Source organism: Lineus longissimus, chromosome 2 (genome assembly GCF_910592395.1).
Source record: "Lineus longissimus chromosome 2, tnLinLong1.2, whole genome shotgun sequence".
NCBI lineage: Eukaryota > Metazoa > Nemertea > Pilidiophora > Heteronemertea > Lineidae > Lineus > Lineus longissimus.
Genome location: NC_088309.1, coordinates 4,024,578 through 4,048,638, shown reverse-complemented (window position 1 = coordinate 4,048,638; position 24,061 = coordinate 4,024,578). Strand labels below are relative to the sequence as shown.

Sequence of the window (24,061 nt, the reverse complement as noted above, 5' to 3'; positions counted from 1 at the left end):
TGTGAAACAGGCAGAAAATGGCAAGCCATGTACATTATATATACATGGCATACGCATTTTTACCACTATGACCAATCAAGAATAGACAACACTATAAGAGCCAATGCTATTAGAAGAGTGCAACATCAAATGCCGTTCATTTGTTACTTACAAAGAGAAAAATCGTAGATGCCAACTGCACTGGAATTCATATGTATACAAATCACTAAAGCTAAATTTCATTACAAAAGCATATACATGTACGGTGAATACACTGAAATATTTAGAACCATAAGCAATAAAACACTATTTACTTTCTTACGGTAGAACAAAGCGAGAATACAAACTTATACAGAAATGAATACATACATCGTCAATGATGAATATAGAGAGGCGATGGTAAAAGCAAATATCTAAATATGCAGTATACATTTCTAAGGCGAGAATACATACTGGAAAAAATATCAACCGCAGCCACTCGAGAAATTTGGAATTATAATGCCAACTTTTGCTAATCTCAACAAATGGATCTTTCACAATGAACGTAACGAGTGGTAAAATGAAAGCCTTTCAAAATATCTCCGAGTTGTCGCTGATGTAAACGATGGCCGGGATTCGGCAAGGTTTGTTACAACATTATCAAACGATGCCATACTTTAAGTAAGGAAGCCAGGTGGCATGGGATGACAGCATAAAACGCAATCCATGCCAAGCTACACAGTTCTTAAGCCCATTTGGCGGATTAGCAACGAGAATTCATAAGCAAGCAATCTGACATACCAGGCAATCAAGTTGTTAACAAATTGGTTTGAAGCATCGAACTTCTGCCCCTTCAAACACGGATGCAGAACGGAATGGCCTGACCTTTAGGTTGGATGTGACCTCCGTGTCCCTTGATCGGTGATAGAAAGTGGTTTATATCTTTCAATTAGTGGCTGGCGATGACAAGATGAATAGCCTCCAGTCAGAGTAAAATCATTGATGGCATACGATCTATAAATGTATGAAGTAATGATAGAGCGTCGATCCGATGACGCTAATCGCTCACCAAGGGGTTTGGAACCTTATATCACAAGGGGTTACGCTCGCAGAGGAATGAGCCAAGTCACGCCATTTGGTCAATAGCACTAGTGTCCTCAGTCACGTAAGTGTTACTCCATCCAAACTAAAGGCGCCCAAAGGGAAAGAAGCAGTTGCTCGTCATATGTCATACTTTGGACATGAAAGCAATGTCTTCATGCAAAGGGGTGCTCAAAACAGCTGAGGCCAACGTAGCTTAATCTTGCAAGCAAACATGACATTTTTATTTTACCTGTTTCATTTTAGGACTACGGTTCATGAATGTAATGTACTGCCCATTCTGCACATTAATTCTTATGATTACTTAATGTTATAAAAAAACACATACACAACCTTTCTTAAACGCGTATCAAGACAGTTCTAGATACATCAGAAAGGACGATAACTTGGGTAGAAATGAGCAAAATATACAAAACAGTTTCAACCATGGCGGATCTGTTAATATAATACAGCCCTCAGGAAATCCACGTTACAATACATACACTTTAACATCCCACGAGTCGGCCTGAATGTATGTCGTATACGTCAAAAAGAACCACAAACCTCGTTCCAGTAATTGTTGCTAACATTCTGTCGGATGGAATACTTGAAACGAGGTAAGTCCCGAACGGAAATATCTACATTTTAGTCTTAAAACAGCTACAGAGGTTCATAAAAATTCACTCACTGGCAACTGAAGTAACAAAGAATTGGCTTCTTCTTAATCTACAATCGTGTATGGATTAAATCTTATCTTTATTTGCTATGCAATGACAGTTTTTATGAACGATTGCAGCAATTGTGGAAAAAACCGAATCAATGCAAGTCCAGCAGGTAATTTGTTGTTTTACGAAACAGTGAAGCACTTGTTTGTCTTTATCCGCTTCGGTTTTCAGCCGATTTGATCAGAAACCACACCAGCATTTTGGGACTTGTCTTCGTTTCAAGACAAGATGGTGGCCATAAGTCGTCAAATACGTCATAAAACATGTTCCTCTGACGCATAGGATATGTATTGTGCAGTCTCGTCACAGGTTGACCGATTAAATAGTAAAAAAAGAGTTTATGGATTCCAATAAAACTGTCTATGCACTTGGGTATCCGCTTGGGTAAGCGCCGGACCTTTCGCTATAGTCGACCATCTTGTTGACCTGGCCGCCGGTCTGGGCGGTGGGGGCGCGGTACACAGCTTCCTTATCCTTCAACTCCTTGGCGCACATGAAGCAGACGACAGCACCTGCGATGAACTCTATCACAGCGACTAATAGCAGAAGGATATAGAGGATCATTCCAATTCGGGTGTATTCGATCACCTTGTCCCTGCAGAAAGCGGGATTCAGCTGGTAATAGGACTGAGTGAGGCTAGCGCATTTCTCGTTGATTTTCATGTGGGCTTTTGCGTCGGCAATCTCAAAATCGAAAATGTCAAGTCGCAGAGTGTGAACAGCATAGCAAGCGATCGCAAAGAACGCCAGCGCTATCAACATGACAAATACGTTGGAGATGACCGACCATAAACAAAATCGCCTCGTTTTCTTCATGAAGGCAAACATGGCCAGAACTCCCGCCAGGATGTAAACGCAGCCACCCCAGACACCGATACCGCTGATGTAAACAGGGGCCTGGACGACGATGATTCCTGCATACAGTGTGACGGTGAGGAAGCCGAGCAGAGCCTGTAGCAACCCCATCAGGAAGGTCGACTGCCGAGGCCCGTCTGTCTGATCGTGTGCCATCTTTGCTGTATTCACGCCCTCTTTCGGTCAACTTCAAAGGAATGGGAACCTGGAATTATAAGATATGATGCTGGTTTTAGGATACATGAAATGAACATGAGGAGAGTTGTGGTGTGGTCATACCAAGTTCTTGAAGCCTGCAACATGGAGAGAAAGCAATATTTAAAAAAAACTTTTGGTCTTACTGTCCATTCAGAAGAGCTCGAAAAAACACGAGCCATGATTCTTTAAAATCGTGTCAGAACATTTTTCATATAAATATATCTATACAACGAATGACATGAAAGTGAATCTGATATTGATAATTGAAATGTCACAGAATGTATGATCAAATATACCAACTATATCTTTGTCATATACTCTTGACATAACGTGATCACTGGTCCATTTTCTGGGGACATCCATTATTGGAATTTCAGTTGATGGAAGGATTCAAGCTTGTGAGTTGATGTGCTTTGAACGGAGTAAAAATGATAATTTAAATCCCCCTATCTTGCTTCCATTGATTGATGAAGATCAGGAATCTAAAGCGTTCGCGTAGCAGCCGTGATTTTATAAGCGATGCTTGTATTTTACGAATGCCATAATAACAAAAATTGGATTGCTATGGGATGAGGTATCATGTCATCAATCTATCTTAGAATAGCGCCAGTCTTTGCAAAGAGTAAGCAACGCCCACACTGGAGCGCCCCATCATATTAACAGCCCTGTCCCCTAAATCATAATATAATCAATCAGCCAGGAAGAAAAAGGCGAACACGAACCAAGAAACGCGGTCGGAATTGAAATTGTAAATTTTTTCAAACACGGCCATAAAACATTCACCTGAAAGGTCAGGAGTCATTCAGCATCTCCCATGAACGCAGTCACCACGTCATCAGAAGTAATGAGCTAATTTTGACCCGAACGCTCTGCTACTCTATTGATCACTCCATATATCGCCAACATAACGTGACCAGTCAGGCATAAACTAACACTAATGTCCAAACACAAGTCGTTTAAACGCGAAGCCTGTCAGGCAATCAGAAAATTTACTGTTTCGAAAAACGTCAGGAATTTTTGTTCTTCTTTGAACCTACAGTATGTGTGAGTGCAACAGGAATCGAGGGTAATCCTTAAGTCTATCCCACCCAAAGGGACTAATACTTAATGATTTAAAATACCCTTCATCATCGTATGGGCCGCGGCAGCTAAAACCAAAAGCATAGAAAAGGCTGAGCGTGGTGATACATGAACCTTTAAAAACATAATTCTATTTCGAGAAGACCCTGCAAGTGGGCAAAAGGATGACAAGGTGAAAGTACGTACATTTCCAGTTATGTGAAACCAAGATTATATTGACATCGAGAAAACATATCCAATTCCTCCTCATCATGGACGTCATGAGAGGCAAGATCTGCCAAAAAAAGCTTTCAGGGATATTTCTTATACCTGAATCCGCTTACACGTCGCGTAAACTTATATACCTTTCCGATAGCTTTCCATTACCTTGGTTTTGAAATCAGAGACGAGAACGTTACTGGTATCCACCCGAGACTGAGAGCAGCTCAAAACAGCTTAGGAAGAGATTGAAGGATCCGCCACCAACCCTTTGAAAACAGATTCATGTCAGAAGGTCCCTGGGTGGTATACAGAAAGAGCTGACAAGTTCAGTTGTTGACAAACGAAACCAGAGATTCTCAGAATTAAAGGCCAACAGCCTTTAAAGTGTATGTTTGCCCGCGCTAAACTTTTCGTACGTATGGATATGCCAATGCCAGGAGACAATGTTGGAGCACATGGAACGCGTCCTGCTGAACCTCTCCATATCAACTCAGTCTGATTTACCTTTCTTGCTTCGACAATAACCTACCAGGTATGGCCACAATACAAGAGGAACACGGGCTCCGGAGATAGTATGAAAGAAACATCAATATAGTGAATGAATGTAAGAATCTTCGCTATTTACATCTGGCTCCTGATACTACATAGCCAAGTCCATTGTTCCATCAGACCAGAAAAGATGGATGAGGCTCCAATTATCTTTACAAATCATAATCTGCGGAGGCCAATCGCCAGGCTATCGACCATAAGACTATTGATGGATCGATTTAGGGTCCATATTGGACGCAAAGTGATAGACTCTGCATGGTGCCACCCGGATATTCTTTGCAGACAGATCGTCACTGCAAGTACATATACATCTCGACACGGAGGAACATCTTTAACCGGGATCTCGAGCTTGAGGCGCGGGTCATAGAGTAATCCTCACATAAATCACACCGTATTCCCACGGCGGCCCTAACATTGCATGGCAAACTAGTCTACTGATTTCATAAGTCGTATCTTATAAGCTCATTTCGTTAAAGACACCAGGGCCATGAACTGAATTCTAATTGAAACGAGAGCGCACTGACACTGGTTGCTTGAGCCGAATCAAAGCAATGAGAGTCTTGGATATGGTGTAAATCATTAAGTCAAACCAAAACCTTTGACTTAGTTTTGATCCTACTGAGAAAGACGGATTAGTGATGATGGGATTGATGAGTATCAAAGGATCGTAAAAGAGACATGGATAGAAAGACAAGTTCTTTTCCGGGCGTGGTGGCAGCTCTGATGCCGATCGGTGTCGCTGATACGAGATTGACGTCCACGAAATGGTGAAGACTCAAACGGCGGATGACTGGCAAAAGGCTGACAGGGATTGGCGATAACAAAAGGCTCGAAGTCACGTGGAAAGCAAGACACGTTCTTTCCGTGGGAGTAACAAGAGGTGGCGGAGCGCATTGCTTATGACGGGTTTACAAAGCACCATCAGAGTACAGTACTATCATTTGACTCGTGAAGAGAATTCGTAAGGATGAGACCTAATGATGGAGGACTGAACTGCCTCAGCTCGCTAACAAAGCCATACGCGTTAAGAGGGTGTTCATTGGATAAGGTGGGACATCCAGTCAGACGAATGGCAGTTGGTTTGATCTGATCAGATGGCCCAGGATCCAATGCCAATAACTACATGGTAAGGGGTTAGTAATGACAATCATTGAAAAATCACCATCAGTGTCCAAGGCCCTTTCGTAGCATTGCCTTCCACCCCATCTATAATGATATCCGGCCTAATTAAATGAGTGCACTGATATATTTAGAGCAGTCTTGAAAGGCACAAGCAATCTATCGGCGATATGTGCCCAGTTAGCTGCAGCCCCGGGAATTCCTTTCATGAGCATCCTCGTCAGGGAAAGCGTTGTGCGACAGATTTTTGTTTCGCGGCTTCCTGTAGCGAAAGGAAGTTCACCAGACCACCAATTTACTGTTTACCACCCGTCGCCATGGATTATTACATTGGCTCGGCCGATGCAAAAGGGTTTCCTCAATGATGAGATGGAACATGGTCAGAAATCACATGATACCGCTTTATGATAGAGGAGACATGTCAATAATTATCTCTGCTCATCCCCTGACATTTCTCCCCGTCTCGATCGGAGTGCGCCGAGTGATGGTGGATATTAGTTCAATGAAATATACCGCAGATAGAAAGGAGATGAGATCTAAAGATAGTGTCAGACTAATCCACTCTGATGAATGCTAAATGCTTATTAATTTCCTGACACCTCTTGGGCATGAACCACATCGTCGTTTGATTGGGTCTGAGTGATCTCTGAGGACACTCATTTCTTTCACGGTTTTAGAACCCTTTAATGTGTGATTTATAAGAGCCGATGGACAATTTTCTTACGACGGCTGCATTAAAACGGGATGAACAATTTGTATTACTCAATGGCGTTTATAAGCAAGTGCCTGGCGTAGTTGGGGTGGGGTCGGGGCAAATACAACTCCCCCCAAGGGATACCAAACATTTTTCGAGACAAATTTTGGTCAGTTTTCAGGCTGGCAGAGGACAAGTGGGCTACACTTACATCATACCACCAAGTTGTATATAGTGCCGATCTGGTCGAGGCCTACAGTTATCTATGTCCCTATGACAATATCACAATATGAAAGCTGCCAGCCTTTATTCTTAAAAATAGTTTCCCTTCCGAATAAGTCGAGCAAATTATTGCCATCATTAGAACATGACACTAAGATACCGGAGATGATAATTATGGTCCCATTAGCCGGAAATAACCATCATTGTCAGTCGTGATGGGTTTCACCCAGCGTCCAAACCAGTTTCTGCTAACAGTCCATATAAACGACTTGGAATGAATGATAATAGCAATTTTTGATGCTAACACAAATTAGTTCTTCAGCGTCAACTTTCTGGTAAAACGGAACTGCAACAAGCGTTACACTTTCTTTTCGAGTAGGTTTTACGAAAGACTCTGGTTTTAATAACTAAGATCAACGGCTACGTGCAACATGGCGTTATCGTCACAGCAACCGCGGCGCTTAAAAAAACGCAAAAAGTAACATCACGCATCATTTACTGGAGAAAACTTTCGAACCTGATTAAAAATGTTTTTAAAGCCCCCAAGACTTCACCGCTCATTTAACAAGCCGGTGCGCTGGAGTGGCTTCAAGCACCCAATAGATCTTCCACGCAACACGGCTCATGTTCCGACTGATATGGTTGCGGTATTGGTTTGTGATGATCGCCTCAAATTGAAAGGCAGCAGTGGTCATTTTGACGCTGGATAAAGGAGACAGGTGACCGGCTATCATCTGAGTAGGGAGGTATACTTTAAATGTCTCAGATAATTATCGTGGTATCTCTTTAAGTAGCATCATCGGAAAAATTATGGACAACATTTTCTTAAAAAAGTATGAGAAGGTTTTACAGACCTCCGATGCTCAATTTGGTTTTAAGACTGGTGTTTCTACGGCGGCGTGCAGTTCAATTGTAAATGAGGTCATTAATTATTATAAAAGCTGTAACACAGCAGTATATTGTGTCATGCTGGACGCTAGCCGGGCTTTTGATTGCGTGCATTTTGTAAAGTTATTCTGTCTTTTGACTAAAAAAGGGTTGTGCCCGTTTGCGGCAAGGTTTCTGGCATCTTTATACACCCAACAACGGGTGAGAGTTCAATGGGGGGAATGTGTCTCAGCAGAATTTGCTGTCTCTAATGGTGTGAAACAAGGTGGTGTATTGTCTCCTGTACTCTTTGGTATTTACATAGATGAGCTAGTGGCGAATTTAAAGAAGGCTGGTTTTGGGTGCCATGTTGGTAACCTCTTTTGTGGCGTCTTTGCCTTCGCAGACGACCTAATCATGCTTGCACCCTCATTACGTGGGTTGAAGAAAATGTTGAGTACAGCAAGTTGTTTTTCAATTGACTTTAATATTTCGTTCAATGCATCAAAAAGTAGATTTTTAGTTTTTGGGTTAGATGATCCACCAAGGGCATTGTTTTTTGAGGGCACACAGATACTCATATCTATGGAGGAAGAACACCTCGGTATTATTTTGGGTCCTCGTGTTGATCGGAGACGAGTAGAGCTTTTAATAAATGACTTGTACAAAAGAACTAACATGTTAATGGCACAGTTCAGATTTGCCCATGCGCATGTAAGGTACGCACTTTTCAAAAGTTTTTGTATGTCTTTATATGGTTCCCAGCTTCTGGACTTGTCTAAGCCTTATATGGAGGAATTGATTGTTGCGTGGCGGAAGTGTCTGCGACGGGTTTTAAATCTACCATACAGGACTCACAATGATTTACTGCCGTGCATTGTTCACGACTTTTGTATTGAAATTGAACTAGAAAAACGGTTAATGAATTTTATGGGTGGTATGTCTTCATCTAAGAATGTATTTGTCAGCTTGTGTTTTAAACTTGTGTGTCAGGGGAGTGAATCTTCACTGGGGAGAAGTGTCAACATGTTGTATGCAAAATATGGGTTAGATAGGAACAATGTGGACAGCTGGGGAGATATGTTGAGGGTTTTTTATATAGTGAATGATAAGAACGGGCAAAATAGGTTAGCGGAACAGATTAGCGAATTGATGGTCATGCGAGACGTAGGGGATGCGGCGTTTAATCATAGGGAATTAACAGAAATGATTGATTTTCTGTGCACTAGTTAATTCTTTGAACCTTGATTTTTCACGGATATGTAAATAGATCGTTGTAAACAAGCACCTAGCACCCAGCACAAATCTGTAAATGCACCACATGTGTCAGAACTATTTCTCGACGAATAAACACACATATATATTTGGCACTGCTTTCTCGGCAAGAACATCGCAAATCTACAATCCTCTTGGGAATCCTTAGTTTGATCCCAGTCTTTCAACAAATTTATTCAATTGATTCAAATCGACAAGACAGTATGTTTTTTGAACAGTAGTTGCTTCGCCGCCTGATAAAGGTGATTGTCCTTTGAGGTGGTTATTTTACATGTTGCATTCCTAGGAAGGACATGACATGTGCATCTCGAATGTCAATTTTCTCAGTTATTTTGAGCTGTTCACTCGGCAATACCTCAATAACGTGTGCGCGGAAAGGAGCATGCAAGTGACATAGGAAATTGGCAAGGACGAGCATGGGATGGGAATTAACAGGCTCTTGTTTGGTGACAGTGACAATCGAAACGTCATGTGCAACGATGCTGTCCATAAAAACAAGTTTGCCCCCATATTGACTTTAGGCCCACTTTAAATAGTCGATATATCTTCGTCAAATTGTCTTTCTTTTTCCTTGCAATGTGGATTAACTTGATGATAGACCATAATATCCTGAACTACCGGCCAGGCGGATGTAATCTCTCGTAGCCAAGGTTACAGACGGATCAAATGATTATACCGACCGAGCAGACGACAGTCTGGATGGTCAAGTTATTACGTCATATCAAAGCCGTCTTAAGGCAGAGATTGTGTTGCGTTCGTTCTTCAGGTAACCACCACTCTTACTCAAAATCTCATCAGTAGCCAGTGGCCGAAGGCACTGTTTAACGAGAACATAAATGTCTATCTCAAAATTAATGAGAGCCAGTGGGCAGATATTGCCACGAAAGAAAATTGCTGACGTAAGCGTTTTTTCTCTCGGCAGACACACTGACAGCCTCCAATTAAGGGATGATTGAACCTGTACTGTTACTCGCCAATCAAAAATGACCAAGTTTTCATATCTGGTTCCCAGTCGACCGAATATTGCAATCTTCTGCTAAACATAGTTTGGACTAGATATTGATTTCAATCAAGATTGTCATTTTGGCTGATCGAGGGAATTGCCAGAGTATATATCCTCATCGATTTTACCTATAATCAGACTATGTCACTCAGGCACCAGTTCATTATACATACATATCACGTCGTGATGGAACTATGTATTGAAACCAATCTTGGCCACTTGCTATATCATCAAGTCAATATAGATTTTATATATAGCAGAAGGTGCTGTAGTTGGGAGTTGCGAGCCAAAATTACACTCGGATGTGATGGTTGATAGTTGAAGAAAATGTTCATGTGGTGAAACTTCAATGTCTGAAGTACATGTCCTTGTGTATAAGAAATAGACACTTTTTCCGAAGTCGGCCAACGCGTCACAAGAACGAGGGATAACGAAACACTGAACAAACTTTGCTTGGCCTTTTGCATGTCGACCGCTCCGTGAAGTGGACTGTATTACCGTGGCACAGGAAATTGCATATAGACGCAAAAACCGGAAAAGGGAAGACACCTAGCGGAGATGATGGCCAAATTTAGATCAAAGGTTAAAGTGAAAAGTTGAAAGCAGATATTAAATGCTCTTATGAAAGCATTTAGCACCAAAAATAAGATAGGGAACATGACTAGATACGCCCAATGCGTCACCATAATCGAAAGAACCAACATCCGTGCGGAGCTATAATGCCAGGTTTACGGTTGAAGGATTAGGTATCGTACATCTCGAAGTTGCTTCATCTCATCCGTGATGAAGAAATGTCAACGCAAAGATGAAGGGGCAGATGCACTATTATTAAGATATAACCTAATGCCACTCATGTCTTAGACTACTTCTAAGGATCTCTTCGCCATTTCGACTTTGAAAAAAAGCATGACTGAATCCTATTCGACTCTCAAAGGAAGACAATATCTAGCGATCGTTATCTTTTAACAGCCAGAGAATTAACTATCAACTTCTCCTCAAGCTGATCTGTTCATAATCTGCCCAACGATATACCAACATGATGTCACATGCAGGCCGTCAACTGAGAAGGTCTTTTATAGACGGTGCGGTCTCCAGACATGAGTTTTAAAACGAGGACGAGCTCGGAAACAAATTAATCATTCGAACAACATTCAAACTCTCATTACTGACTTGCCGTTATACAGGTGATCAATATTTGAAGAAACAATTCAGAAAAGCCACGATCACGTTGGAACGATTGATGAGATCTTCAGTGCCTCGTCAAACACCACAGCAGAAGAAAGGAGGCCCGCTGGAACAAAACGATGCGATACCACCACTGACGACAATTGATTCACTACATTTCACGATAAAAATATTCAAAGAAACAACTTTAAAAAGAGACCATATCAGCGTCCTATCAAACACAATATCGCTTATAGCGACAGGTGCAACTTTAAGACCGTAGAAACAGCAGTTTTCGAAAAACAAGTAAGGATCTTCTGCCAATTTAAGAGGGTTTTTTGGAAAAATCCAATAATCGTGAACCTGAGCATTTAGCTTCAAAAGGAATATAAATAGTGAATCGATGTGACAAATCTTTGAGTAACCAGATCTGCGCTGGTTCGTTAAGGACAAATCAATCATGATCTATTTTGATGTCCTTGAGTTGAGAGCGCTGTTGGTCATATAGCTAATGCAATGATATGGTCCGATTTCGGAAGACGTGGAGATGAATTTCGAGCTCTTTGAGTCAAATATTCCCGCTGCACAGTTGTTTTCGACTTTGGCAATGGTTTCATCAACTGCACCAACCACACTCCCAGATGATTTCAACAAAGTCCAAAATCTATCGTAAATCAAGTTAACGAAAAGTGGATAGAAATTAACAGATCATCGGCGTGATCTTCAGACTTGCATACCGTATTTGTCTCCTAGAGATTCATGATATTCGCCCCAAATGACCAATTCAACAGAAACGCCTCCCTCGAGACGAGTTCTGTTAACCACTCCCGAAGAATTCTGAACCATACACAACATCATAAAGCATAATAAAAGCCATTAGATCACCTCGTGTGTTTCACCGATCTCATCTCTAGTTATGAGGGAAGGATTGGTTAATGGCTGAGGAAATAGCATGGGGGAGATGCGGACCTGTTGCACTCAGTCACCGATAGTATCTAACGTTATAATGACGAGTGTCTTAACAAAGGAATGGTCATGATATCAAGACATGGATCGGTCAGTCACGCCCGTCCCTTTCATTGATAGTCATCTAATATGGATCACCTCCAACTGGACGAGACGATTATTGCCCTGTTTATTAGCCGATTTCATCTCGAAAAGCTGTTGTAACGTTCTCAATGTCTGACAGATGGACATATAAATTTGCCAGTTGACCTTTATCTACATGTTAACTGGTGTATTTGTCGCGTAAAATGTACACACGCATAAGCTGACATAACAGGGCCATGATATGAGATGGCACGGCCCAACCCTCAAAGTCGTCCAATTCGACCATTTGATGGGGAAGTTTTTGGAAGGTAACGTGTATAGCCATGCCCCTATCGATCAACAGATCCTCTTACCTCATCCTGAGCTCAGGTTTTTGTTATGCTCCTACCTCGTACAAAAAAATATCGAGGGGGAAGTATCTTAAAAATCACTGGTTTCGTCAGGATGTCTAACCTGCACTTCACAACCACCATTGCATTAGCCCGTCAATGTTAATGAGAGTGTCCTCAATGAGATGTTGATGGTATTACAGTAAATAGGAATAGCTTTATTGATGAGGTCTTTAAACGAATGAAATACCCTGGAGAATCAATATCATGTGTGAGACATCGGACGGCTAAACCCGGCGACGATACCGAGTTATTCTCCAGTGCAGTTATGAGTTACGGAGAAGGCAATGGGGAGTTTTCGCAAATTGTCTTATCTTCAGATATCCCACTACGCTATAATACATTCCTCGGCAAATATTGAATATAGTCATCTAATATGGGTCGGATTTTTTAGTCCGAGATGTTTGCAGCTGAACGATCTTTTTCACCACATAACCATTTTAATGATACGCATTAAACCACATTATATCCCATCCCGGCACCAGTTGTTTTCAATATACTCCGCCTCTCGAAAGGTAGTAGTCTCAAAAACCTGAATCTCAGGATGATCAGGAGTTCACTATCAACTTCTTATCGTCCTTTCTCACCCATTCACCCATTGAAACCTATATCGGACCATGATAACATACACTCCGGCCGCAGTGGATCTCGAGCTCGGCCTCTTCCAAGCAAGAGTATGGTTATGATGATTATAAGGACTGTCTCCGGAGTCTAACATGACCCCGACATTCTACAGAGCATATAACATAGAAATATTGGCTTCGATTGTATTTTTGAATATGCTGCCTTATCCACATACAAAATGGTGTACACAGGTATATGTACATATCCGGTCCATGGCGGACTTGTACCAGGTGTTAACTAAGTTAAGTGTCGCAAGAATGGAAACGACAAACTTTGTGGCTATTCACACCTACCTCTAATTAAAACTTGTTGTTACTATGAAAGTTAATGTATAGTCTTTCTTAATTACCACACACCTTTGTCACACAGGCAACGTATGATGAACTTTTTCAGTTTTGAAAATTGCAAAATCGGCGTCGCTCTTCCTAAATATAAAAATCTAGGTCGAAATGGCGAACGCTTGTCTATGCCAGGTATGTCATTGATTCAGTAAAGGAAGATATGATTTTCTAGATTCGACAGGTTAATCAGTTAAAAAGACCGGAAAAATGCGTTCCAGCGTAGTCTAAATCGACATTAAAATACCCACTGGTCTAAATGGAGTTTGGTTAATAATTAACTTTGTCACGGTAGTTACTGCGGGGTTACAGTGTTGCGATTCGACCCGAAACTCATACGGATTAAGATTGTTTCGTTTCAACAGTCATATTTTTCTGCGCAGTTCTGGGAAATCTCAGGGCCGTTGACTCCACCCATTCGATGGCTCATCACCAGTCACTGTTCGTCATCAACAGCATGGGAGAAATGACCACGGCATGATGGTGACCCTCCCATGGCAGAACATTCTCATAAGAACAACATTTACAGTAATATCAAACTTGGGGCACATTATAGTTTTGCGTCGTAAACATTAAACGATATTTGTTCGACATATTTCATTGAGCTATGGTGCAATTACGAAGTTAAGATGTTAAAAAGACGCCGGGTTGAAGCCGTGAACGAATACTGAAGGTGAAGAAGTAGGTCAAACTAATACGGACCGTTGGAAGGGAATTCGAAATGAATTCTTACTGGTTTTATACACTTAACGCTTTATACAAGTTTGCACCGTACTATATGTTGCGCGTTTAATCGATTTTAGACCAACTCACCTATCGATGTATTATATCCAAGCAGAATAAAATGAAATCCTATAAAGGATAAAAAACAATCCGGTGTTCCAAACCACCCTGTACAACAACCTAATATTCAAATTCCTCTGGTGGCCCAAATGAGTCACAACACACCCTATTGTGAGGTTCGCTTGACAAAACCTGGTCAAACTCGAATACCCCGACACAAAAGACCAAGTGCACACATATTGGAGACTTGTCGTGTTTGCATGAATACAGGCGCTTATCGATTTATAAACCACGTTGATTCAATGGTGGCGGGGCTGAATAAATTATGCAAACAAGCCTCGTTATGGACAGAAGTAACCTATCGCATTGTAAACAAATTAAATCAGCCATTTTACCTGGACAGGTAAACTGGGTCATGCCTTGGGGAGCGGCAAGTTTAAATGCTGGGCGTGTCACTTTTTTTCAACACGTTGGTCAACCATTGATTTGAGATGATATGTCCGCAATGTATCAATCCGTTGCCATGGTTTTCGTGTCAGCTGTGCAGCCGCAGTACAGATCCTCGGCAACAGGATTAGTGGCGTGTCGCCCACCCCGCTTCAACTGGCGGCTGGTCATAACTTCGTGGAAAACTCCCTTACCGCAGGGCTATAAAGAATTGCCTTTACAGCCTGGCTGGGCAGCCTTGTTATGGGGAGGAGGAGACACTTCACAGCTTCTTCATCGGTTATAAGATCACCAATGTCCCTTCGGTAGGCCTACTAGGACAAGGAAAGGGGCCAAGAAGTGGGCCACTGTGAAGACGGAATGTAAGCAAGAAACTTTCCTGCAGTAACCAAGGAGTGCACGAGCTGCGCTTCACCTTGGCCATTCGAAAATACCGAATGGTACAATGGCGAGGCCTCTAACCCACCCACCTCTGATCACATCTCGGCCTTCCACCCTGCCACCCCACTTCCCTTGTAATCGATAAGTTTGATAAAGTAACAACCACTGCCTGTCTAAGGTAAAAAAATGATTTATTTACAATCACAAAATGCACTTTGTCAGCCGGTACCCATGTGCCAGAATGTCTTATAAGGTCTTAATCATTCAATCTGCGCTATATGTGTCTTTATTTGATACGGACCTAGCGCAGACACCCAATGTGTAGAATCCGGCGTTCTGGAGGAGAAAGATCGAACTGGTGATGGATAGCTCGTTATCCTGCATCACTAACCCAAATCCCAGATTACCAATCGGCTTCAATTTTTCTTCTGACGTGAAAGGAACGCTTGATCGAAACGAAGGGATCGTGACTGAGGTGATCGGAAAGTGTCTTGAGATCTCGCAGGAGTGATGAGGTAACCCTCTACACAGAGACGGTAGGTCTCCCTCTCTCTCCGCGTTTATCCGAACAAATAAGATATCGACTGCGAAGCCATCTTTTGCAATTAGCCCGCGCTTGATAGTATACATGTATGATCAACGAGCTGGGAGTAAACCTCCATAGATCAAGTCAGTAGTGTCTATAGCATCTGATATAAATTGCACTGATGAACCGAACTCACCTCTGATGTCGTCATATTGGTATAGATAGCCTTTATATATTCTTTTGCGGGAACAGGAATGGCTGAATGAATTGCATCTTTGCCATGTGCGCCCATTGGGACGTGTAAGGTTCAGCCCCATTCCTGTTAGACTCTGGTGTACTGGCATCGAAGGTTCTTCATTTTCTTCAGTTCCTCCATCTCTGGATCGATTGCAGAACACATGGTGTGAACAGTAAAGAATGACGTTTGAGGTGTCGTCAGAGGTGCTGGATAGATGGCAATTCTCAAAGTGGCGTTGTGCTCGGAGTGAGTCTGACGACCTGCCATCTTGTTGCAAAAACACGTGACTTTCCCGAAGTAACGAGCAGATTACTTCGGCCAGGCGCCACAAGCGCTAGTTGTTAGTAGGTCACCGTACTGGCGGTGAACTGAGGCTGTAGCCGCCCTTACAAGAGTGTGTACATGCAGGCGCAGTGCAAGTAATCGAACACGCCAGACATATCGACAATCGCGCTTGCACCACACCAGTTCTCCAACTCTTCACATTAGTCACCTTATTGGACCATTGGCTTGCCTACAGTCTTCCAATAAAAGAAACCTCCCGGATACAATTCCTGTTAAAGTGTCGATTGCTATATACGTTCTAATCAATATTTTTTATATACATCGATAAACATGATGAATTCAATAGACGAATCAATAGAACAGGGGATGTCAAAAGAAAACCGAGCACTCGGAATAGCTTTATTGAGCAACAACATCAAAGCGTATCATAATAGCTGCGTATGCATTTCACGCGGCAACACGGTATTGTCATTAATCTATATTGGTGAAATTAAAATGGTGTGTTTGTACTACCGACCTGGTAGATTCTAGTTACCGGGACATATTTTATTTCCGATAAATCTGTTTGTAATTGCTTTGACATATTCTGATAAATACGTGTTATGCGATATCCATATATAACTTCCTCCTCCAATTTTTTAATTGATTTTGCCATAGTTGTTTAGACGATTTATGAATCAGAACCTGTATGGTTACGCATTGCTGTCGTCAGCATTTGTGATATCACTATCCGCAGTAGGTACGCCTCCCGCCTCCAAGAAAGCCATCGACCAGCTCTCGTCAGCAGAAAAGCCCTTCCCTTGCCCTTGCCCTTTCCTTGATGGGCAGCGGAAGCTGATTACCGACCCCGATCCTCGTACATTAAGGTCTTCCAAACAAACCCTTCTTTTGCATGTTTTTTTTTGTGGGGAGCATAACAAACTCGTGCGTGTCGGGAAGTCGGGAAGGAAATGAACCAGTCACAGGAATCATCCTGTGATTGACTTCAACGATATTGATTTCCTCTGGAGGCGCCGGTTTCGCAATAGAAGTCCTGTCCTTGGTAATTTTTGCTGATGTCAAGAAATACGATCGAAGAAAAGTATTATTTCAGATACATTGGTGTCACAAAACTGATTTGCACATAAGATGTACTCAATGATACTCGCATGCCGGAAAGTAAGGCATGAGTTCCGCGTGGTTAATTAGCCGTGTCATTAACGAAGCTAATGGTGAGACTGCGGGGATTGTCAGATCATCGGTAACCTTCGTTAGGAAGACAATTCCTCTAATATGCACAAGAGAGGCCGTCCAGTTTATGATTGAGTTAGTGTAGTTGGAAAGGTTCTGGTTCTGGTTAGGTTTAGCAACATCATCGCATTCTGACCCTTCTTGCTTCGCCACTACACCAGACAAATATATTCATGAACACATAGAGTCAAATTTTTCAACATTCAAGCATTCAAATTCATGATATACACAACCCGAAGCAATGAAAAATTCATTCGCTTGTCTTTCCCGATCAGCGTCATCAGCCGACAGACCGGAAGTCGCTTAGAGCAAGAAGTATTGGATTCTCATCCGTCGCAAATAACACGCAGGAAATACTTTCCGTCGATTCTCGCTACTTTTTGAAAGCTGGCGATAAATGAAGTTAACTCTTTGATTTCCTACTCTAGCTGTTCTACAAATGGTCACGTGGTATTCGTCAGTAGTGATGCAACAGCTATCACATATTCAAAATGCTCTCTCATAGGCCCAGAGGCGGAGGGGGGTAAAGGGGCTGTAAGGGGGAAGCAAATACCGATTGAAGATGGAAAAGAATAATGAATTTCGTGTTGCTGAAGTGCATCACGATGGCGGCGAATGGACGGCAAATGCATGTACATGTTGTTGAATGAAAGATGGTTCAATGAAATGGCAAGAAATATGCACTATGAAAATCTTCGGTCCGTTTCAGCACCAACAGAAGTTCGTATTATGGTGGAAACCGTCACGTAACTTGTGAAGCACGTCGAGGGATAGCATCGACATCATACGGTGGTTAATTCAAATATCATGTTGCAAATGACGAAGTCATGTACGTCATGTGGCATCTGTATTCATGAAATTGTTAATTACTGTCGGTTTATCAATCGATTTGAAAAACATGTAAAAAGATACAATGTACAGCGTAAAGATCGATGCGATAAGATGATTAGTATCGTTCACAGCATCGATTTAGTTACCGGGAGGTCAATTAATAAGTGCCACTTTGATGTATACATTACCAATCACACTGTATTAAAAGCAAGACTCGCGTCAGTCCGAGACTATGAATTGCTGCATTAGGATTCTTAAGAACAGATTAGTTAATGCGGGTAAACATATCATATCATATATTGTTTCCTTCGATGCGCGATGAGAATACTCAAGTAATAACACACTACATGTACGAGGCTGAAACTGGCTGACAGGCGACGTACATACGGCACGTATTCCGCCTTTCATGTCTACGTTAATACCATCTAACGAGAAGGGAGACCGGACAAGCGTGCAACAGTATATATTCTCCAAAACACGAACAGCAAGACACTCCCACGCCGGATCCAACAGATTGCGTGTGGCTCCTTCATCACTCGTGTGTCGTCGGCGCAGACTGGGATTAGATAGGCTAGTGGTCCTTGACAGCATCTCAGTAATCAGGTAGCCAAGTCGATAAAGTGTCAGGCAAATCGACGCCTTTCTCTCGTAAAAGATCACATTTATTGCATCGTCTTCTCAACATGAATAAGCCAAAATCCCCACGGCACGGTACTGAAAGCAGCACATTTCGTTTTGAATAATTGTCTTTATACATTCCTCAATGTTTTCAGCATCGTGTGATATTCCTTTAATGTAAGTCCAATACAAAACTTGGAGATGAAAGAAAATCGTCCATCAAATCATGTGAGCCTCCTCTGGAATATCGACAGCTTCCAACTGAGTGAGATGATAATGTAAACCAATAAAAACCTCTTGCTATTCGGGTAGACATTTGGTAGATATTCGATTCTTCTTTTAAATCATGTCACGAATGCCTCATTGTCAATATTTGTGTGGAAGGTTCCTGACAGCTGATACGACAAGGCAAACACTCCTTCAAGGCGGAAAATTCATGGCCGTCAAAGCTCTGGTGCGGATTGCTATAACGTGTCACATGTCGAATGTCTATTGGCATGTCCAATGTGGTTGTTTTCCAAAGTACATTTTGCAAAGTGTGTTCTGTCTCTTAAAGAATGTAGTTTCGGTGATATCATGTGAGGCTTCGAATTATTTTTCTCGTTTTTTGCTACACATGCCGATCCCTTCAATTTCGTCCTGCCATGATTCTCGTGGTCTTACGTTAAACCGGTATACGTGTATATTATAAGATAGATGATCATCTCAAGGAAGCCCAAGGAACGCGGGCGTTTTTCACGATCTGTTAAGCAGGCAAATGGACCATCAGTGAGGGAAATGGTGAACGACATCCAAATGTCAAACTACTGGATAAAAATAAATGCTATATCTTTTGTCGGCGGCATCAGACAGCGGCCTGTCTCCTTGGGCCGTATATCATCGATGACAGCCAGGGCCCGCAACTCGGATATGAATCTTGATATGCAGCAACATCGGAGGAATCATTACTGACATGGTTGTATTGCAATGAAGAAATAATCCCCAGTCTCTCCAGGTTTATCCATCTGTAGAAGCTAAAAAGGAGCTGAGGGTCAAGATGCATTGTAACGATATAACTTAGTAATGCGTTCGGTATAAATAGTTATTTTTATTGTAAATTTGAAATTATCCCACAAATAATTTTCAACACCTATCACGATTAACACAACGCATAGTATAGTATAGAACTAATGATAATTGTATCCAAAATCGGTGGTATATAGGCCTATATGTCATTTTAAAGCCCTTACATGTATCCATGTCCATGTAAATCCATATCGTATGCCGCCTGCATCTACGTAAACTCGGCATTGACAACAATTAGTTCGATATTACCGAGTTTTAAACGTGAGGTGCCCATTAAATTGCGAAGACATTCTTGTCATCCCGAAGTATTAGTGTCTTTAAACTTCACCATAACTACCGAGGAGAACATACGCTTTCTGGATAATCACGAGGAGAAATAAGTGTGACTCGATGTTCTGTTCAAGAAGATACAAGCCACAATAGCAGCATCCTCAATAACATACAGCAGTTATAAGAATTACAATTAACCTCCCAGACAGTTATCAAATGTCAAGAGAATAGAAGTCATTAAAATACAACCGACAGTCACTACGGGTTTCTTATTTCTTTCGTAATTACCTAAATATCACCAGCCTATGAGCCAAAGCAAAAGGTTCAGAAGACCCTTTAAATAGAGAATACAGGCAGGGGCTCGGATGTCAAATTGGTTGTGACCATTGTGACCATCGTGCTCTCCTAATATTCGCACTCCGGAGCATATCAGTGTAATCGGCGGCAGTAATCCATCTCTAGTCAGTGGTATACTGGACGGACAAGGTCAACTCAGCAATATCAGCAGCAGCAGTAGGAAATTCCAACAGAATGGTATGACAGCTATCCCCATGGAATAGGTAAACAACATTAATACTGTTCACTACACCAACTCTGTGTGATTATGATCAGCTATCCCTGAAGCGCAATTGCTATGCTCCTCGATATGTGGTTCCAATTAATTCTTTTGCGTTTCATTTTCTCAAAATGTCGATTTCGAAATCGTTGAACAGATGCCATTTTTGCAAAATATCAGGCATGCAACTACTATCAAGTGCTCGTTTGAAGAGAATACGTGTAGGCCTAACCTGCGCTGTCAAAATCTAAATAAACTTCGTTGAGGTTTTTGTAAGAGATTGTTGTTGTTGTTGTTGAGTTACAGGTTTGTTGCTCGTACAGGAACGAAAACTGGTGAAATATTCTTACATTCTTGTTTCGATATAGTTTCTCTTGTTGGTATGGCAATATAAATAGCGTCGTCAACTGACGACTACAGGAGATATTGATGCATGAATACGGGGAGAATTCAATCCGTCATGATGATATTCACAATTTTATATAAGTGTAGCTCTTCTAACGGCTAAATGATCATTCACCTATGTACAAAACTTATCACAATAGCACGATCAGCTAACTGACTAGACGAAAGAAGGAGTTACCACTGACATACAGTTCCATCCAAAAGCTAGAATAGCCGAAAGGACTATACGATCATAAGAAATAACAACCATTTAATGTTATCCAGGGTCTTCCTAAATGTTGCCAAAGGTGTATTTCCCTAGGCTTTGGTACCCGGGCATTTGTCATACTTTCTCTCGGCTGCTGTACATTCACGTACAATATATATATATACACGGTGGAAATAAGCCGCATTACATCCGGGCATTACAGTATGGTATAAATAAGGGCCATCTGGCGGCAACTAAAAACTCAACCTGCTCTACCAGTTCGTGCACAATGAATCCTTTGCAGTAACTATTCCTTTATGCTACACGACGTGAAGAACTACAATTCAAACAGAATATGTCAAGGCCTTCGTGAACGCTCCATCCCGTTAGTCAGTTCTTAGTAGAGTATTTGGTTATCAAAAAGGCACTCGCGTGACTCCCTCGGCTCTTTCCGTGATTATCTTGGCCATTTTCTACTTCTACACATCCCTCACTTCTTAAGCAGTGCATATATACCACTCTCCATACAAGTTGACTTTGCCCACTCGGATGATTCTTTTGAGGTAACTACACAATGAACAAAACTAGAAGAGATCAACTTAATTTCATCATGTCAGATTCAACGATTCCGAAGGAGTGTACGAAAGTTGCGTTTGATAAACCTGCAAAGGCTCAGAGGCATGACTGTTGTTGACTTCATTTTTACTCCTTGCATGCTGTCTTGCTAAGATCCTAAGTTCTCTGTTCCGCCTATCGACCCGTTTCCGACTTATTATACCTTGGAGAATACACAGAACTATCACTATAAACTGGAATATCAGTAAGAGAATATTTGCTGCGAGTCTGGCCCGGACTATACTCCGATCATGAGTGAACCAGTCCTTTAATTCAGCCTGGAAGGCAAACCGTTCATAATCCTCATAAACATTGTAATCATTCCTTGAGAAGTCTATTGCTACACACATTAAGACAAATACTAGCACTCCGATGGGGATGAGGACTGATGAATACATCGCACTTCCCGCGACGAGTCCGGGCCGATTACGAAGCCCCGTGGAGAAAATAGCGACAAGTCCAGCTATCATGAAGAGTACGCCGCACCATATCCCCATACCGAGTTTAGCGTATCTTGCATCAATGACCACCACTACTACCCCGAGAATCGTCAGCAGGAGACCAAGGAATAATTGCCCGATTCCGATGAGAACCGAGAGTGTGGGGAGGTTGTCACCTTGTCGAGGGAGATCCTTCCGCTCCATGGCACCGTGTCTCTCCCCGCGGATGGAACAAACTGAAATGGAGAAGAAGACAATTCAATTACATGAATGTACATGTATATGTATAGGTTAGTAACTAAAGTGTTCAGACTCGCTGCATTTAGGGCATTATCTCTATAGTCGGATCCAAAATAAAGTGCTTATGTAGAGCCGTACACAAGGGAAAGACCTTTATGATATAAAAGCAAAACATATATTACTCAAAAGTGCGGAGCACTTTCGTCATCAAAATGTAAGCTTTTATCACAAGTCAGTCGGTTGCAGTAATTTTGGAGCAAAAAGAAAACTCAGTCGTTTACTTTATGAGATGTTGCTTTGATCTGTTCGTAGCCCCCCGCAGCCCTCCCACCTTAGCTGTCCTTCCTCTTTATATCATCATGGGAACCGTCCAATCTGTCATACTCACTCTCACAATAATGTACACAACACCAAGCAACTCATTCAGATGGATTACCAGAGCGGCGAGAGTCGTAAACTCTGATCAGTGAGACTATTTGATTTGTCCTCCGTAAACAGGGATGCAATAACGGACGGCGCAAGCGTGGCGCAGATAGACGGAGAGAATAAGAGGATTATTTAGGTAATTATGCTTACCTGATCGGACTGGGCTGATCAGGTTGATACTTGGCGAGGATGTCAACTATCGAGGAAGACATTGATTCCCCGTTGTATGATTGGAGGGAGTGATGATGATTTGTCACCAAACCTCTACACCTTCACAATATACTCTACTCTATCCAATCTTGATATGGTAATTATAAGCTCGTTGGCAGAGATGATAAGACAGAAAGGTTGGTGCCGTACTATTGACCCCAGTGGTTCATACATGTGCAATGTATATACTTCAACCGGGTCAGCTGCTCTACTGTGTAGATTTGATCCTTACTTGACTTAGTTAGCGTATCACTGATTTGAACGTGAGCAACCTGTTGATGATGTCGTCAACAGCGCCAGCCCTTCTTTCTCCAAGGGCAAGTTAAGAATGACTGTAGACTTGAACATATTCATTCGTTAGGCACGGAGTGTTAACTTGTCGATGTAATCAACAGAAGTAAACATTTCCTTGACCACGATTAGAGTACCACTGTTCAACAATGATTTGAACATGAGCAAGTTAATGCTGTAGCGCAGTGCAGAGGATCTGCCGATCACCAACACGGCCAGTCCTTCCTCGATCATCCCAGCGCGTAGAACCGCACCATGTTGATATCGACGAGAGGAAGCGTTAACGTGTTGATGTCATCACTACTGGCCAACCCTTCTTTGATCATGTCAGCGTACACAATGACTGCCACAAACCTCTTGAAAGCCACAATGTAATGTGATTCTCGGTAATATGTGGTAGTATGTCCATGTGGGACATGACATTTGCATTGCTTGTTTGAAGACAGATGTAAAGCATGATAGAAATGGCGGTACACGTCTATCTCCGTATCGACAGTAACATAACTGTTAGGAAATAAGCATTAGCTTCGTCATCATTGGCTGATCAGGTGGATCCATATCTTCTTTTGACTGTGCACAATAAAAAGCAAGAAACAGAAGAATGATACCCGGCCAGAGCCGCGGCT

General features: G+C 42.0%; 1 protein-coding gene across 2 annotated transcripts; it reads right to left on the bottom strand.

Annotated features, from left to right (window-relative positions):
* Window positions 1-1,192: 1,192 nt before the first annotated feature.
* LOC135502423 (uncharacterized) lies at window positions 1,193-14,427 on the bottom strand. Of its 2 annotated transcripts, none has more exons than XM_064795250.1 (2): window positions 14,205-14,427; window positions 1,193-2,823 (listed from the first exon to the last, which is right to left on the bottom strand). In XM_064795250.1, exon 2 carries the CDS (start codon window positions 2,772-2,774, stop codon window positions 2,124-2,126), a length of 651 nt encoding a protein of 216 aa, XP_064651320.1. In that variant the 5' UTR covers window positions 2,775-2,823; window positions 14,205-14,427; the 3' UTR covers window positions 1,193-2,123. The 2 variants fall into 2 exon arrangements, with proteins under 2 accessions (XP_064651320.1, XP_064651327.1); XM_064795257.1 differs by lacking the exon at window positions 14,205-14,427 and adding an exon at window positions 13,347-13,364.
* Between the last annotated feature and the right edge of the window lie 9,634 nt (window positions 14,428-24,061).

What these genes read in the sequence shown, in the direction of transcription:
- LOC135502423 (XM_064795250.1), bottom strand. Translation starts at nt 2,774, where the DNA reads ATGGCACACGATCAGACAGACGGGCCTCGGCAGTCGACCTTCCTGATG.